Consider the following 15,295-nt stretch of genomic DNA (forward strand, 5'->3'; position numbering starts at 1 on the left):
CGTTAATGGTCGTTAATGATCGTGGCCACAACACAAAGAGGTCGGAGGAGGCGAGCGAGGCGGCACATGAGAGGCGAGATGTGGCACACGCACCGCAGTGCGGCGGCGCGGCGCTAGTGGACGACATACTCAAGTATCTCAATGTCAAATACTCACATGGACTATTGCCTCTTTCGGGTGCTGCGGGATAAAACCAACGTGTTTAGTGGCGCTCTACTTCATACATATACATATAGATATAATATTAATGTCACTCGTGCGACGTCATTTAGTAGCTCTACTACTGCACATTCACAAAACGCGACCGGGGCGCGTCTCTCCGCACACACCGCGACGTGTAACGTCGTCGACGACGAGGAGAGAGACGCGCCCCGGCGTCGGGCCCCGCCCGGCCCCCCTCCCCCGACCCCCGCATGCAGCGCCCGGCCCCCGCACTCACCGGCCTCGAAGTGAATCTCGAACAGCGAGGCGGCCGCGTCGTCCTCCACCAGCGTGTAGATGAGCTGCCGCGCCAGCGGGGACACGGCGCGCAGCGGCGGCGCGAGCGGCGCGCCCGGCGCGGTGTCCTCGCGCGCGGCCAGCGACACGTGCGCGCGCTCCCACGCCGGCGCCGCGCCGCCGCCCCACACGCGCACCGTCACCGCCGCCTCCGCGCCGCACGCCGGCACGCCTGCCACACGACGCAACCATTACCGAGTCCACCCCGGACGGATAATCGAATTAAAATGAATGCAAAGTTATTTATCTCTCGTGTGTCGTATTTTTCAACTGTCCTCTGATTGAACGAGTCTCCGCTCTCTCACCTCCGTCGAACGCGGCGATCACGAGCGTGTACAGCTGATTGTGCGCGTCGACGGTCTGCTTCAGTGTTATCTGCCCGGTCTGACGGTCCACTCGGAAGAGCTCACCGTGACCGCGCTTCATCTCGTACCGGACCTGTACACCGGATAGGTATTGAGGAATTTCAAGGAACAGAGTACGCGTGAACGTACGACAGAGCGACGGACACGCACCTCGCCGTTGTCGTTGGCGTCGGCGTCGACGGCGTGCACGCGCAGCACGTGCGTGCCGGGCTCGGCGCCGGCGGGCACGGCCGCCACGTAGGGCCGCTCCAGGAACACGGGGCAGTTGTCGTTGACGTCGGTGACGGCCACGTGCAGCCGCGCGCGCGCCACCCGCGGCCCGGCGCCGCGCGCCTGCACCGTCAGCTCGTACGCGGCGCGCCGCTCGCGGTCCAGCGGCAGCCCTGAGCTGCGCACCGCGCCCGACGTGCCGTGCACCTGCGCCGGACACGTCCACCTGTACTCATCTCGTAGCCGAGAACAGTTCTTCGATCGAAACGCGTGTTATGCAGCGAGTTATTTGTAACAACAAAATTTATATTGATATGGAGCCGACTGCGGTAGCTATTCGTACAGACACGCTAATGTAATAACGATATCTGAGGTCAATTCGCACACCGCCATCTAGACCCGAGTTAAGCCAGCTAAAGCTTGTGTTATGGATACTAGACGACTGATGTACATACATGAATATTTTTTTTATAAATAAATACGTCTTATACATATATAACACCCAGACCGACACAAATGATCATAAACGGTATACTATACTACTAGACCACCGAGGCGTCAAACAGATCCCCGTCGACCCGTTCACTCACTTCGAATCCTTCGACCGGGTTCAGTATGCTGAACTCGATGTGTTCGTTGAGAGCGGCGCCGAGCACGTTGAGCACGGCGATCGTGGCGGGCTTGGTGGAGTTCTCGACGACGGAGCCGTAGTAGTCGGACTTCTGGAAGGCGAGCCCCGAGTTGTCGAGCTCGCGCACGCGCACGTCGACGCGCGCCGTGGCCGAGTAGCGGCCGTCGGAGGCGCGCACGCGCAGCCGCAGCCGCGCGGCCAGCGCCGCCGGCCGCGCCACGCGCAGCGCGCCGTCCGCCGCCAGCGACAGCGCGCCCGCCTCGTCGCCCTCCAGCACGTCCAGCTTGAGCGCGCCGCCCGGCGGCAGGTCGGGGTCCGAGGCGGCCAGCCGCGCCACCACCACGCCCTCCGACGTCGGCAGCAGCACCGTCGCCTCGTACGAGGCCCGCTCGAACGCGGGCGGGCAGTCGTTCACGTCCGTCACGTCCACGGTCACCGTCGCCACGCTGTCCGAGGGCAGCCTGGGCGTGCCCGTGTCGACGACCTGCGGAGTCGATCGCGTCAAAGGACGGTAGGCTCTATGCGAATGAACGATTTGCGAATTCGATTCGATTCGAAAACTGACCCTGACGGTGAACCGGTGGGAGCGAGCGCGCTCGTAGTCGAGCGGCGCGGCGGTGTGCAGCGCGCCGGTGGTGGGGTCGACGCGGAACAGCGCGGCGGCGGCCGGCTCCAGGATCTCGTAGGCGCGCTGCTGGTGCGCGGCCGAGTCGGCGTCGTCGGCCTCCAGCACGAGCGGCGCGGCGCCCGCCTCGCTGTCCGCCGCCGCCACTAGCGCGCCCGCCGGCGCCGCCTCCGACACGCGGCCGCGGTAGGCGCCGCGCCGCAGTACGGGCGCGAACTCGTTGCGGTCCAGCACGTGCACCGCCACGGACAGCCGCGCCGCGCCGCCGCCCTGCGCACCGGACGGTCACGTTTTAGATCTTTACTTATTGTATCAATCACCGACATACGATACGGGAATACAAAATGCAACTACCTATTATGTTTACAGGTAACCGAACGATAAATCAAATCGTTATCGATGTAAACTAAAAAATTGTATCTAAGGCTAGTAAGATAAACCAAATATTGTCTACTAAGCTTGCACAAACCGTGTCACCCCACTTTACATTTTTGCCAGTGTTATATGTATCGTATTAACCGAGAACATCGTAAAATTAACCGCAACACTCACCATATTGTATGCGATGACAGTCAAATTGTAGAAATTCTTAGCTTCGTAGTCGAGCGGGGCTGCGGTGGTGAGTAGTCCCGCGGCGGGGTTGAGTCGGAACAGTCCCTCTCCGCCCTCGAGCGAGTACCACACGGTGGTGGCACTCCGCGCCTCCACGGTGGTCAGCGTGCTGCCTGCGGGCTCGTTTTCGTACACCTCGCAGACCACTTCGCCCGAAGAGAACCTGGAAACGGAGTAGAGGGATGCGGTGATCGATCGCGGCGGGGGACGAGGTGTTTGTGTTTATATTATTCATTTCTCTGGCGAGCTAGCAACAATTTTAATAAACTATCTAAAACAGTTAATATAGATCTATTTTTTAATAATATTAAATCAACGAGACACCAACTAAGTGAGCCCTTCTTTAAATAACAATTAATTATTATTGAAAATCATGTATATGTATATATTTCTATAAATTTACTATTTGTTACTGTACTCTTGTTAATTAATTTCATATTCTCTGTTAACTTTATAATGCCTTTATACGTAGTGATGTAAAACTTTTTAAGAATTAGTCTATTGTTATTAGTGAAAGCCTGTCAGTGGCTTACTGTGACATATATATTGACTTTATTTAAGATGTACTTGAATAGCCTTGGTTTTCCTTTAATAAATAAATAAAATAAATAAAAATTATTTTGTATCAGCATAACAAATGACGTTGTATTATTTCATGTATTTTTGTACTATGCATGGTAAAGATAATTATCAGATTTTATTTTTGTTTATATGATTGCATCAATATGAGCCGTAACTTCATTATCGTATTTTTATTTATCTAAATATATATAACTCAAAGGTGACTGACATAGTGATCTATCTACGCACAGCCCAAACTAGACGGATCGGGTTGAAATTTGGTATGCAGGTAGATGTTACGACGTAGGCATCCGTTAAGAAAGGATTTCGATTAATTCTACCCCCAGCCCCGGAGCGTCGTAACTTATAAAGCGTGAATGTGGTGCTCACTGCGGCGGCGCGTCGTCCGGCTCGACGACGAGCACGTGGAGCGGCAGCGTGGAGGCGCGGCGCGCGGGCGGCGGGCCGGCGGCGCGCACGTGGAGCGTGTACTCGCGCGGGCCGGCCGCCGGCAGCGCGCGCGACAGACGCACGTCGCCCAGCGCCGCGTCCACCGCGAACGCGCCCGCCGCGTCGCCGCCCGCCAGCGAGTACGCGACGCCCCCGCCCCCGCCCCCGCCCGCGTCCGCGTCCGCGGCCCGCAGCGCGGCCACCAGCGCGCCCGCCGGCGCCGTGCGCGCGAGCCGCACCTCGGCCAGCCGCCGGCCCCACTCGGGCGCGTGCTCGTCCTCGTCGCGCACGCGCACGGTGACGCGCGCGAACGCCCGCGACGCGCGCGGCGCCTGGTCGCGCACCCACACCGTCAGCTCGTGCACGGCCGCCGTCTCCCTGCGATATGCTTATTATTGCATGCCTTCTTTTCCTCAATATATTACGTAGTGTGTAAATACTACTCATTTCAGTATCGTAATGTATAGAGAAAAACATCAGATATTAAAATTAAATTAAATTTAAATTATTAACCGGGTCTTAACACGAATAATTTTATGGCAAATAAAGGTATCAGCGTCAGCTCGCGACCACGGCTAGTGCAACCTAGTCGAAACGTCGAGAGAGGTAAATACCTTTATTTGCCATAAAATTATTCGTGTTAAGACCCGGTTAATAATTTAAATGTAATTAAACACGAAACTTTAAAATTAACTAAATTAAATTTACAATTTTAAATAATCTTATTTACTGAGCAAAGCCTATTTATTACTCACAAAATGATTACTTGTACGACGAACATAGAGAGCATTAGTTATTCATACACAGGATTTTTATTTAATAGATAATTTAAAATAGACATTTATTTAAGTAAATAATGTAAATAATCTGGTTTTAAAAAAAGATTACAGAATATTTTTGTTTCAATTGAATTTGTACACTGAACTGGACGGTAAGAAAAAATTGTAATACTAATAATTTGACGTTCAGAACCGGCGAAAATATTCTACTTAAATAAATGATTTTAGAATTTGAATTTGATAGTTTGTATTTGTATTGACCCAAAATCGTAAATATGTAATGCTGAACATTCGTTTATAATAATAGCACACATATTTTTTTCTCGTTCTTGTCGTGACAAGTCCGCTTTCAGAACAAAGTATATATAGCGGCAAATATAATTTAGTATGGTGGTCATCGGGGTCGCACATAACCGTCGCTCACAGTTAGCAACACGTATACTACTTTTAAACGTGATGGAGTATAGAGTATATTTCTTGTGAGACCTGTCGAGCGGGTGCGCCAGCTCGAGCACGCCGGAGAGCTCGTGCAGCCGGAACAGCGCGGCGGAGGCGGGCGCGCGCGCCGCGTGCAGCCCGAACAGCAGCCGGCCCCGGCCCGCGGCCCGCAGCGCGGCCAGCGGCGCCTCCGTGCGGCCCGCACCCGCACCCGCACCCGCACCCGCACCCTCCGCCACCTCCACCGCGTACTCCTCGCGGGAGAACGACACGCCCTCCTCGTTCGCGTCGTTGATCACACTGATGTTCACCTGCGACCTCGATTCGTTGAGACCACATTCCAATAGTCTGATTTTTAATCCGGTAAATTCAAATTTTCAAGTAATATTACCACCTATAGCGAGATGGTGGTGTATCTGCGATACCGAATTATATAATCCGGAAATTTGAATTTAACATATTAGTTTTAAAGCTTTAACATATATAACAGTTTTTACACTACTGTGTGTTTTTACATTAGTGCCACAACCCTATGTAAAAATTCCAATAGCCTGGTAAAATCGGAAATGTTGAATTTGTCTCCGGAATTAAAACACAGACTATAGATTAAAACTGTAACGTGGCGATAGGGTTATCTGATATAAACTTATCAAATCCGCAACAATTTCAGGATAACGGTGTCGAATCGCGACCATAGTAAAAAGTACCTTGTTTTTTTTACTTTGAAACGATTTACATAAGAGGAAGTCGACGCGGGTCGTACTGAGTGAACGGATTTTGTTTGCGCTCCAGATACTTAAATGATTTTAAATATAAAAGTTAACTTTCACTATAAAAAATATATACGAACATAGTTTACTATCAAGAATTTAATATTTGTACGGACTGTATTGACTAAAGTGAAACTATATAGTGCTAAAGGACAAATTATGAAGTGACACAAATCGAGTACATTGCAAGTCGTTTTTCAATATACCCTCAATAGAGTGACGTTAACGATACTTATAACAATTACTGCCTGATTCTGCTGGATATTTTAACTAAATATTTATTGACAAAAGAAAAATAAATATGTCAAAGAAAAATAATAATATTACATGCGCCGGGTGTTTGGGAAATATTGAGAGCAGACGCTATTTGATTTGCAGCTCATGTAAATTACATTACGACCTAGATTGTGCCAACATACCAGAAGCTCGATTTTATAATACTATGACACAAAAACACAAAGACTTCTGGAAATGTGTCTCATGCAAATCAAAGATACCAAAAAAAGATAACACAAATACGCCGATCAGATCGGACACTGGTAATGTCACACAACGACGAGGTGGCGGTATATCCACACCAGAGAGCTCTCCTGCTTCTACACATGCAGAAGACACGGCAACAAGTAATGAAACACTACTTATAGAAATGCGACTTTTTAGAAAAGAAATGCAGGAGACGCGAGCACGGATCGAGGTATTTAATGAGACCATCAATAAGCTAAACTTAAGAATGGATATATGTGAAGACCGCATGGAAAAATTAATTGCACGTGTCGAAAAAATAGAGAATCGAGTTGATACTGATACAACAACACAAAGCAACACTACTCTGTCAGAATCTATTGAACAACTAAAGGCCGAACTAAACGAAAGAGATCAGGATCTTTTGCTTAATGATCTTCAGATCTCAGGTATACCAGAACAAAACAATGAAAATGTTACGCATGTTGTAATGAATGTAGCTGCTAAGCTAGGCGTACAATTAGCGGATCAAGATATTGTCAGTGCTATACGGATAGGAAGTTTATCTAAGCCTGATGAAAGTGACAAAAACCGACGACCCCGTCTTATGGTAGTGCGGCTAGCACGTCGCGTTTTACGTGATCAACTATTGCAAGCTGCACGGGTCAGACGAGGTGCTACTACAGAAGGTATGGACCTACCCGGACCACCACGAAAATTCTACATTAATGAAAGGTTGACACTAAAAAACAGGCAGTTATTTCAAAAGGCTCGAGAAATGGGTATTCGTAATAACTGGCGATATATTTGGACAGCAGCCGGTAAAATTTTTGTACGACAACGCCAAGGCAAGGATGAACCACGTTTTCGTCTAAGAACAGAGTCAGATCTCATTAGGGTTTTTGGATCAGAAGCGATTGGCTCGTAAATATTTGTTTTGTTTTCTTTTTATTTTCTTTCTTTTTGTTATTTATATGATAACAAGCTTTGATGTATTTTTCATTATTTGCCAATGTTTTACAGGTAGAAAAGTTATTGTATATACATGTAATGTAATATATATGTATTTGTCAATTATATACATTTTGATATCCAATAAAGTTCACAGTATATTTGCAACTAAACTTTTGAACATCTCGTATTGTGAGCCAGTAAAATCTAAACGTTGTATCAAATTCACGCTATTCAGGGCTTGTCTCAATTATACGATTAGGCTAGCTGAATATAAAAAATGATTTTTAATAAATCAATCAGTTTTAATGTAGGTCTTATAAATGCACGGTCATTAAACACTGGCCAGGACGAACTAGTAGCAGCAGTCGAGAATTACAGGCCTGATATTCTAGCCATCAACGAGACGTGGTTAAGAGATGATCAGGGAAAGCTAGCGCCGAAAATACCAGGTTACGTTTTTAAACATAAAGCGAGAAAAACAGGAATGAGAGGGGGAGGTGTCGGTTTTTATTATAGACAGGAACTACGAATTCGAGTCCTACAACATCCATCATCGGATTTAGAGCAAATGTGGTTAGAATTGCGTGTTGATGGAGCGGGTCGTTTAGCCATAGGAACAGTATATAGACCAGAATCAATTTCAGTAGATAGCGCTGTTGAGAATCTGTGTAACTCACTGGATATCTTTACTGGGTATAATTCTGTTTACATATTAACAGATTTTAATGTTAATATCAAGGACACCGCGACCTCATCCTCATCTGCGTTAACTACTTTTCTTTTCCAACGGAATCTTCACCAGCTCGTGACAGAACCAACAAGGGTAACTAATAATACTTCCACACTGATTGATCTCATAATTACTGATACACCGAATTTATGCCATGGAGTTGATGTTCTTCATAATCCGCAGCTTAGCGACCATGCCTTGATAATAGCCCGACTTAAAATAATAAAACCACACCAAACACCGAGATACATATATAAAAGATTTTTAGATAATATTAATATTAGTCAATTTAATACAGACCTTGACAGCCTGGACTGGGATAGTGTAAATACTGGTGATTCTTTAGATGAAAGAGTTAATCGATTCAATGATCTAATCAATGTTTTATTCGATGTTCATGCTCCGGTTAAAAAAATACGTATTAATAATAATAAGCCACACCCGTGGATTACCAACAACATTAGGATCATGATGAGACTACGTGACTCTGCACTACGTAGGGCACATATATCGAGCAAAGAAAGCCATTTGGATTACTATAGAGATCTTCGAAACTATACCAATGGAGCCCTGGACCATGAAAAAAAAGCTTATTTCACATTTTATATTAATAATAATAGGAACAAACCCAATCAGATGTGGCGTCATTTAAAGCAAATATCAAATATAGGTAATATGGATGAGTCGCCAATACCACAGCATCTGACGGATCCAGATCTAATTAATAATTTCTTCCTTGACATCCCGTGTAACCAAGATAATAATTTAAAAGCCAATTTCAAGGCAAGAAATATCGTAGACAATCAATTTAATATAAGAACATCTGATGAAAGTAATATTATGAAAATGATTTCCTCAATCCATACTAAAGCGTGTGGACATGATGGGATAACTATCGAAATGCTGAAAATGACATTGAAAGCTACGCTGCCAATTATTACAAACTTAATTAACGATTCAATCACATCCAATTACTTTCCACAACAATGGTCACTTGCTAAAGTAAAACCTATTCTAAAAAGATCAATTGTTAATGATTTAAAGGATTTACGACCGATCAGTCTTCTTCCAATTCTATCCAAAATTATAGAAAAGATTGTCTATGAACAGCTCTCGAGTTATTTAGAAGATAAACAATTGCTGCCGAAACTACAGTCAGGATTCCGGAGCGACCATGGGACGGCATCTGCTCCCTCTAAGGTCACTGATGACATACTCACAGCATCTGATGAGGGCAAAGCAAGTATACTGGTACTGTTAGACTTTTCACGCGCCTTTGACTGTATAAATCATCGGCTCCTTTTGGAAAAAATGGCGTATTATGGAGTGTCACCGGCAGCATGTAATTGGTTTGGGTCATTTCTGGGAGGTAGACGCCAGTACGTAGAATTACAGACAAGTGATGGCATAATAAAGAAATCTCAAATAAAGTCAGTCAACAAAGGTACGCCACAGGGCTCCATATTGAGTCCTCTCTTATTTATAGTGTACACGTCAGATCTCCCTGCTATTATCGGTCACTGTCGGTTGCATCTCTATGCCGATGATACTCAACTTTACTATTCCTTTTTGCCAGAACATCTCAGGCAAGCAGAAATTGACATAAATGAAGATCTTGATTCTCTCTTTAAATGGTCTGAAAACAACCAGCTTGTCGACCTATAGTTATCGCCAATTATAATTTTAAGATGTAGTTTAACTTAAAACTTTGGTAGTAAGTCTACAATCAAATTAGTAGTTTTTTAGAATTCAGGACACTAAGGTCTAATAACTGGACACGAGATGCAAAATTCCGGGATAATACCGGGTTTCTCGGACATCTGGCAGGCCTATGTGGTGATGGTGATGAAAAGCGGGACCTACCGGTGTGTAGATGGTGTTCGTGCCGTCCGTGATGGAGACGTTGAGTACGTAGTGCGACTGCCGCTCCCACAGCAGCCGGCGGGCCAGTATCAGGCTGCCGTCCTCGCGTCCTATGTAGAACTCTTGACGGTCGTCACCACCTGAAATATCACGTTTCATTATAGCGATAGTAATGATTATTTTAATTAGTTGTTTTTAATTGACCGAACGTAAGGTAAAGACCGATCACTTCACCTGACATAATTTCTGTATAAAAATAAGCAATTTTCGCGATTTCATTATCCGTTACTCTGTAAGGATGTATGTACTTAGTAAATAGGTAGTATATAAGCGTTGATTATAATAATAAATGAGGCAGTATACACTCAAACGTCGTGCCTATCATTCGCTTAACAAGCAGCACCTTTATACGGCGATCCTGGCATGGTTTTAGATTTCAAGAAGAATATATCTCGTGCGGTAACAGCAGCAAATAAAATACTTGTATTTGTTTAACAAGCACAACCCTTATAATGCGTCCGTTTAAGAGTTTACTTCTGAATGTGCCTGTTCATTGTTTGTACTTTTACTTTACTTATAGATAATTGAACGTTTGAAATTACATAACATAGTGGTATATTAGGGACGGTCGGATATCACATTAATAGTATCTATTTTTGACATAAATAAATTAGAGTGTAAGTATGGTAAGGAGTGCGGTCTCACCGACGACGTCGTAGTAGAGGCGGTCGCCGTCGGGGTCGTTGGCCTGCAGCACGGCCAGCAGGAACCCGGGCGCGTCCAGCTCGGCGGCGGTGAGGGGCGGCGCGGGCGCGGCGCGCGGCGCGCCCCCCCCGCCCGCCGCCGCGCCCCGCACCGCCGCCCGCGACACCGCGCACCGCGCCGCCGCGCCGCCGTCGCACGCGCGCACCTGCGCCGCGCCAACACATCACTAGCCATCGGACGCCGCTCCGATATAGTTCGGTGAAGCCGTGAAGGCCGGCTACGGCCAAGAGCGTCGGAACGGTGCCACAGTTCGACTCCTCGCACGATGCATATTATATACTTGCCGTACCCGTGACTTCGTCCGCGTAAAATTGTGACCACCCAATAAAAGCCAAATGAAAAAATTTCATCGTTTCATCTTCAAAAATCACGACACTTCCATACATAACTCTTTCAACCTCTTATAACTCTTTTTCTAAATATATATTGAATAAATAGGCTAAATATTAAACAACGTTGGGTAACATTTTTAAAAACTTTGTATGTCATATTTATTTATATTTAATAAACAGCCTCAAATATAAGTTTCAATCTTCTAGCTTCAAAAATGTCGATTCTTCCATACAATTTTTCATCCCCAATTTCAACCCCTCACAATCCTTTTTTCGCATTAAAAAGTAGCCTATGTCCTTTGTCAAGATCTAGACTATCTGTGTATACTGGTTCAGTAGTTTTTGCGTGAAAGCGAGACAGACAGAGGTACTTTCGCATTTATAATATTAGCGAGGAGCAAGGAAGTAAGGATTTAAAAAAAAGTATTAAAGTGACGTATGAATGTCGGGTTCGGGTAATGGTGTACTGACAACGAGCTCGTGCAGGTCCCCCGGCGCGAGTGCGAGCCCGGGCGCGGCCAGCAGGCGTCCGGTGCGGGCGTGCACCCGCAGCCGGCCGCGGGCGGCGCCGCGCGCGCGCGCACTGTACCGCACGGTGCCGTTCTCGCCCGCGTCCGCGTCCAGCGCCAGCACCTGCACGCCGCACGCGTATCGTTATGAAGATCCTTAACTTTTTTTGTTAATCTTATTTTGACATCACGTCGAGAGGGAGGGCGTGGTTACGCTCCATGATATGTACGGTACCATGATATGTACGGTACCATGATTATGGTCGTTATGCATTGACACCCCTCCCGGCTGATTCACTTGTGATGTCTTAGCTTACGCCGCGTACGCATGGTTTATATATGTTCATAATAAAAGTGATTGAATTCCTGAGCTCACTGTAACGGTTTGGGCCCACAGAAGAACGAGTATACTGATGTTGTGGTGAGTCATTCATATTTGACCGGCCAGTTCCTATATTAATATATAGTCTATCGAAGAAGCGTATACCGTAGCCATCGCCGCATCAACAATACTTCACGACGATTCCGTATACAACGACTAGCAATCCTGTTCCTAGAATTAAATGTAATATTTCAATCCACTCTTGAGACCCATGAGGGTCCGCAAACCAATGAGGTTTACGTCCCCACTAACATACATTTAAATTAATAAATGTCAAATCAGTCTACGTCCCGACTCCACGTCGAATGTACGCGTTAGTAATAAACCATGTAACAATTAGTTCACTTGTATACTCACTACCTAGACTATACAATAAACGATATTGTACCGACAACCGCACGTGCCTGCTTACTGTGCAATACACAATTACTGGCACATACAATTTCACCTCATAATGCATTTCATCTCATTACATTTCTTTTACCAATAAAATCAATGCTACTCGCATTCAATCGAGGGTGTTTTATTTAGTAAAAAACCCCTCATCAATAAATATTCAACTAATATCATTATCACGGAACTGTGAGCTTAAACACCCACATTCTTTGGTCCTTCGAGCCGAAATTATGTAGCGACACCTCATCATATAAATAACGCTACAGTGGTGAGGTGATCACTACCGCACTACAAAAAAATAATTTATCATTGTACAACACTATAATAGACCGAAATGTAACTGTTACAGGTCACTAACCGTCGCTAGGTAGGTGCCGGTGTAGTCGTCGTCGTCGAACGTGTCCCAGGCCAGCCGCGAGCCGGCGTCGTCGTCGTCGACGTCCGCGTCCACGTCGGCCTCGCTGTCCGCGTCCCACTCCGCGCTGGCGTCGTCGCCCTGCACACACACACACACACACACTCACACACACTATAAAGGGAACTATTCTTTTTTTTTTATAGAGTTTCTTGTCAGTTCTTGTCATCTTGAAATTATTCCAAACTGACAGGACTGATTGACTGACTGGTAGATTTGACATATCATAAGAATCTGTAATAGACATTCATGAATAGATATTTTTAATTTATAATTTTATATATACTAGCCTATGAATGTCTGAGACACCAGCGGTGATGGTGTGCGTTACCGACCCTAAATTATAATATTCACAAAAAGTTGTGAGACCTGCGGCAGGGCGAGGTCGGGTGTGTCGGGTGTGTCGGGCGTGGCGAGCGTGGCGGGCGGGACGGGCACGCGGAAGTCGTAGGAGCGCTGACTGAAGGCGGGCGCGTGGTCGTTGATGTCCAGCACATTCACCACGACGCGCGCCGTGGTGGCCAGCTCCCCGTCCGAGCACTGCACCTCCAGCGCGTGTGTGGCCGCCGTCTCGCGGTCCAGACTGCGGCCAGTCGTCACGATTTCACCTGCACACGTACATCGTCCACGGTCATACTCCGGCCGAGCCGGAGATTACTTTAACTTTATATTTACGTATCACCATAATCATCATCGCAGCCCAGAAGACGTCCACTGCTGGACATAGGCCTCCCCCAAAGATCTCCTCGACAATCGGTCCTGCGCTACTCTCATCCATCCATATTTACGTGTAATAAAATGTTATTATTTAAATTAAACGTGGTTGGAGGGCATATGATGAAATGCTCACAAAATAATACTGAAAATATAAATTATAGAGAGTCGTCAATATTATGTTAGGCGACCCGCGCTCGTGCCGGCGGCTGCGTGCTCGGGGCGGTACCTGTGTGGCGGTCGATGGAGAAGAGTCCGTCGGGGTTGCCGGCGACGATGGAGTAGGCGAGGGGCGACGGGCGCGGCGCGTCGTCCGCGTCGTGCTCGGGGCGGTACCTGTGTGCCGGTCGATGGAGAAGAGTCCGTCGGGGTTGCCGGCGACGATGGAGTAGGCGAGGGGCGCGGGGCGCGGCGCGTCGTCCGCGTCGTGCTCGGGGCGGTACCTGTGTGCCGGTCGATGGAGAAGAGTCCGTCGGGGTTGCCGGCGACGATGGAGTAGGCGAGGGGCGCGGGGCGCGGCGCGTCGTCCGCGTCGTGCTCGGGGCGGTACCTGTGTGCCGGTCGATGGAGAAGAGTCCGTCGGGGTTGCCGGCGACGATGGAGTAGGCGAGGGGCGCGGGGCGCGGCGCGTCGTCCGCGTCGTGCTCGGGGCGGTACCTGTGTGCCGGTCGATGGAGAAGAGTCCGTCGGGGTTGCCGGCGACGATGGAGTAGGCGAGGGGCGCGGGGCGCGGCGCGTCGTCCGCGTCGTGCTCGGGGCGGTACCTGTGTGCCGGTCGATGGAGAAGAGTCCGTCGGGGTTGCCGGCGACGATGGAGTAGGCGAGGGGCGCGGGGCGCGGCGCGTCGTCCGCGTCGTGCGCGCGCACGGTGAGCACGCGCGTGCCGGCGGGCGCGTGCTCGGGCAGCGCCGCGCTGTACGCCGCGCGCTCGGGCCACGGCACCATGTCGTTCACGTCCTCCACCTCGACGTACACCTGCACACACGCACCGCTGCATACGCACTCTCGCTCCCGTCACAACACCACACCACACGGCGTCTCGAGAGATACTTTTTTTTTTCGGGATTAATTGAAAGTCAGTATCGTAGCTGTAGTGACGGCATAATGTTGAGATGGGATCTTTACACATTTCGCAGGGACGCGGTGGCGATGTTGCACAATAATATGATATTATATTTTTCGTTGTAACTGCTGTTCATTGGGTTTGTATATTTACTGGTAAATCCTTTATTTGTTTGCTGTGAGTGTCGATATTGTTCTATCGTACTGTGTGTTGTATTAAATTAATCTAATACAATTTTTGTTAAATTCCACTACCATTAGCATGAGTGAGTACAAATTAGCATCGGTGATGACCGATGACGCTGTGTACAGTTAACACTAGGCTTCCAAGTTACTTATATCTCGTTCCGAAACGAAACACTAGTCGTACTATAGGTATGAACTCAATAAAGAGAAGAGAAGTATATGATCACCAATAGTGAAGGTGGTAACACTTTCAGTAGTGATGATCAAATAGTATTCAATAAAACATGTCCTTACCTGTATGCAGGAGTGGCGTGGAATCAAGCCGTGGTCCTGGGCGCAAACCGTCAACCAGTAGTGAGGCACCGTCTCTCGGTCCAATGGTGTCAGTGTGCGAATGATGCCTGCAATAAAAATTAACTATTTTAAATGTTAAAATTGACATGAAAAATGAATCACCGCCGGTAGAAGCTTCACGTTTGTGAAAAAATTAAGTGTATTTTTGATTGATGCTCAAGTATGATCATAGAGTGTTTGAACTTCCACAGGCGGTGGTCAGCTCCTCTTATCGAATGTGTCTATTTCCACA

At 47.6% G+C, this 15,295-nt stretch overlaps 1 protein-coding gene across 1 annotated transcript in view; it reads right to left on the reverse strand.

The window, feature by feature from the left end:
• LOC131854077 (fat-like cadherin-related tumor suppressor homolog) overlaps positions 1-15,295 on the reverse strand; it is a gene marked incomplete at its 5' end in the record, with an annotated part of 32,590 nt that overhangs the window by 13,324 nt on the left and 3,971 nt on the right. The window contains 16 exons of the mRNA XM_059205200.1: positions 157-180; positions 440-670; positions 804-936; positions 1,014-1,280; positions 1,664-2,188; positions 2,270-2,599; positions 2,882-3,104; positions 3,893-4,330; positions 5,218-5,480; positions 9,949-10,088; positions 10,654-10,858; positions 11,517-11,678; positions 12,691-12,828; positions 13,117-13,355; positions 14,226-14,436; positions 15,004-15,110. Coding sequence (XP_059061183.1) covers positions 157-180; positions 440-670; positions 804-936; positions 1,014-1,280; positions 1,664-2,188; positions 2,270-2,599; positions 2,882-3,104; positions 3,893-4,330; positions 5,218-5,480; positions 9,949-10,088; positions 10,654-10,858; positions 11,517-11,678; positions 12,691-12,828; positions 13,117-13,355; positions 14,226-14,436; positions 15,004-15,110 — 3,636 coding nt within the window. The remainder of the gene's footprint in view (positions 1-156; positions 181-439; positions 671-803; positions 937-1,013; positions 1,281-1,663; positions 2,189-2,269; positions 2,600-2,881; positions 3,105-3,892; positions 4,331-5,217; positions 5,481-9,948; positions 10,089-10,653; positions 10,859-11,516; positions 11,679-12,690; positions 12,829-13,116; positions 13,356-14,225; positions 14,437-15,003; positions 15,111-15,295) is intronic.

This window comes from Achroia grisella, unplaced genomic scaffold, assembly GCF_030625045.1.
Source record: "Achroia grisella isolate CSIRO2021 unplaced genomic scaffold, CSIRO_AGI_Agris_v1 utg947, whole genome shotgun sequence".
In the NCBI taxonomy this organism is placed as follows: Eukaryota; Metazoa; Arthropoda; class Insecta; order Lepidoptera; family Pyralidae; genus Achroia; species Achroia grisella.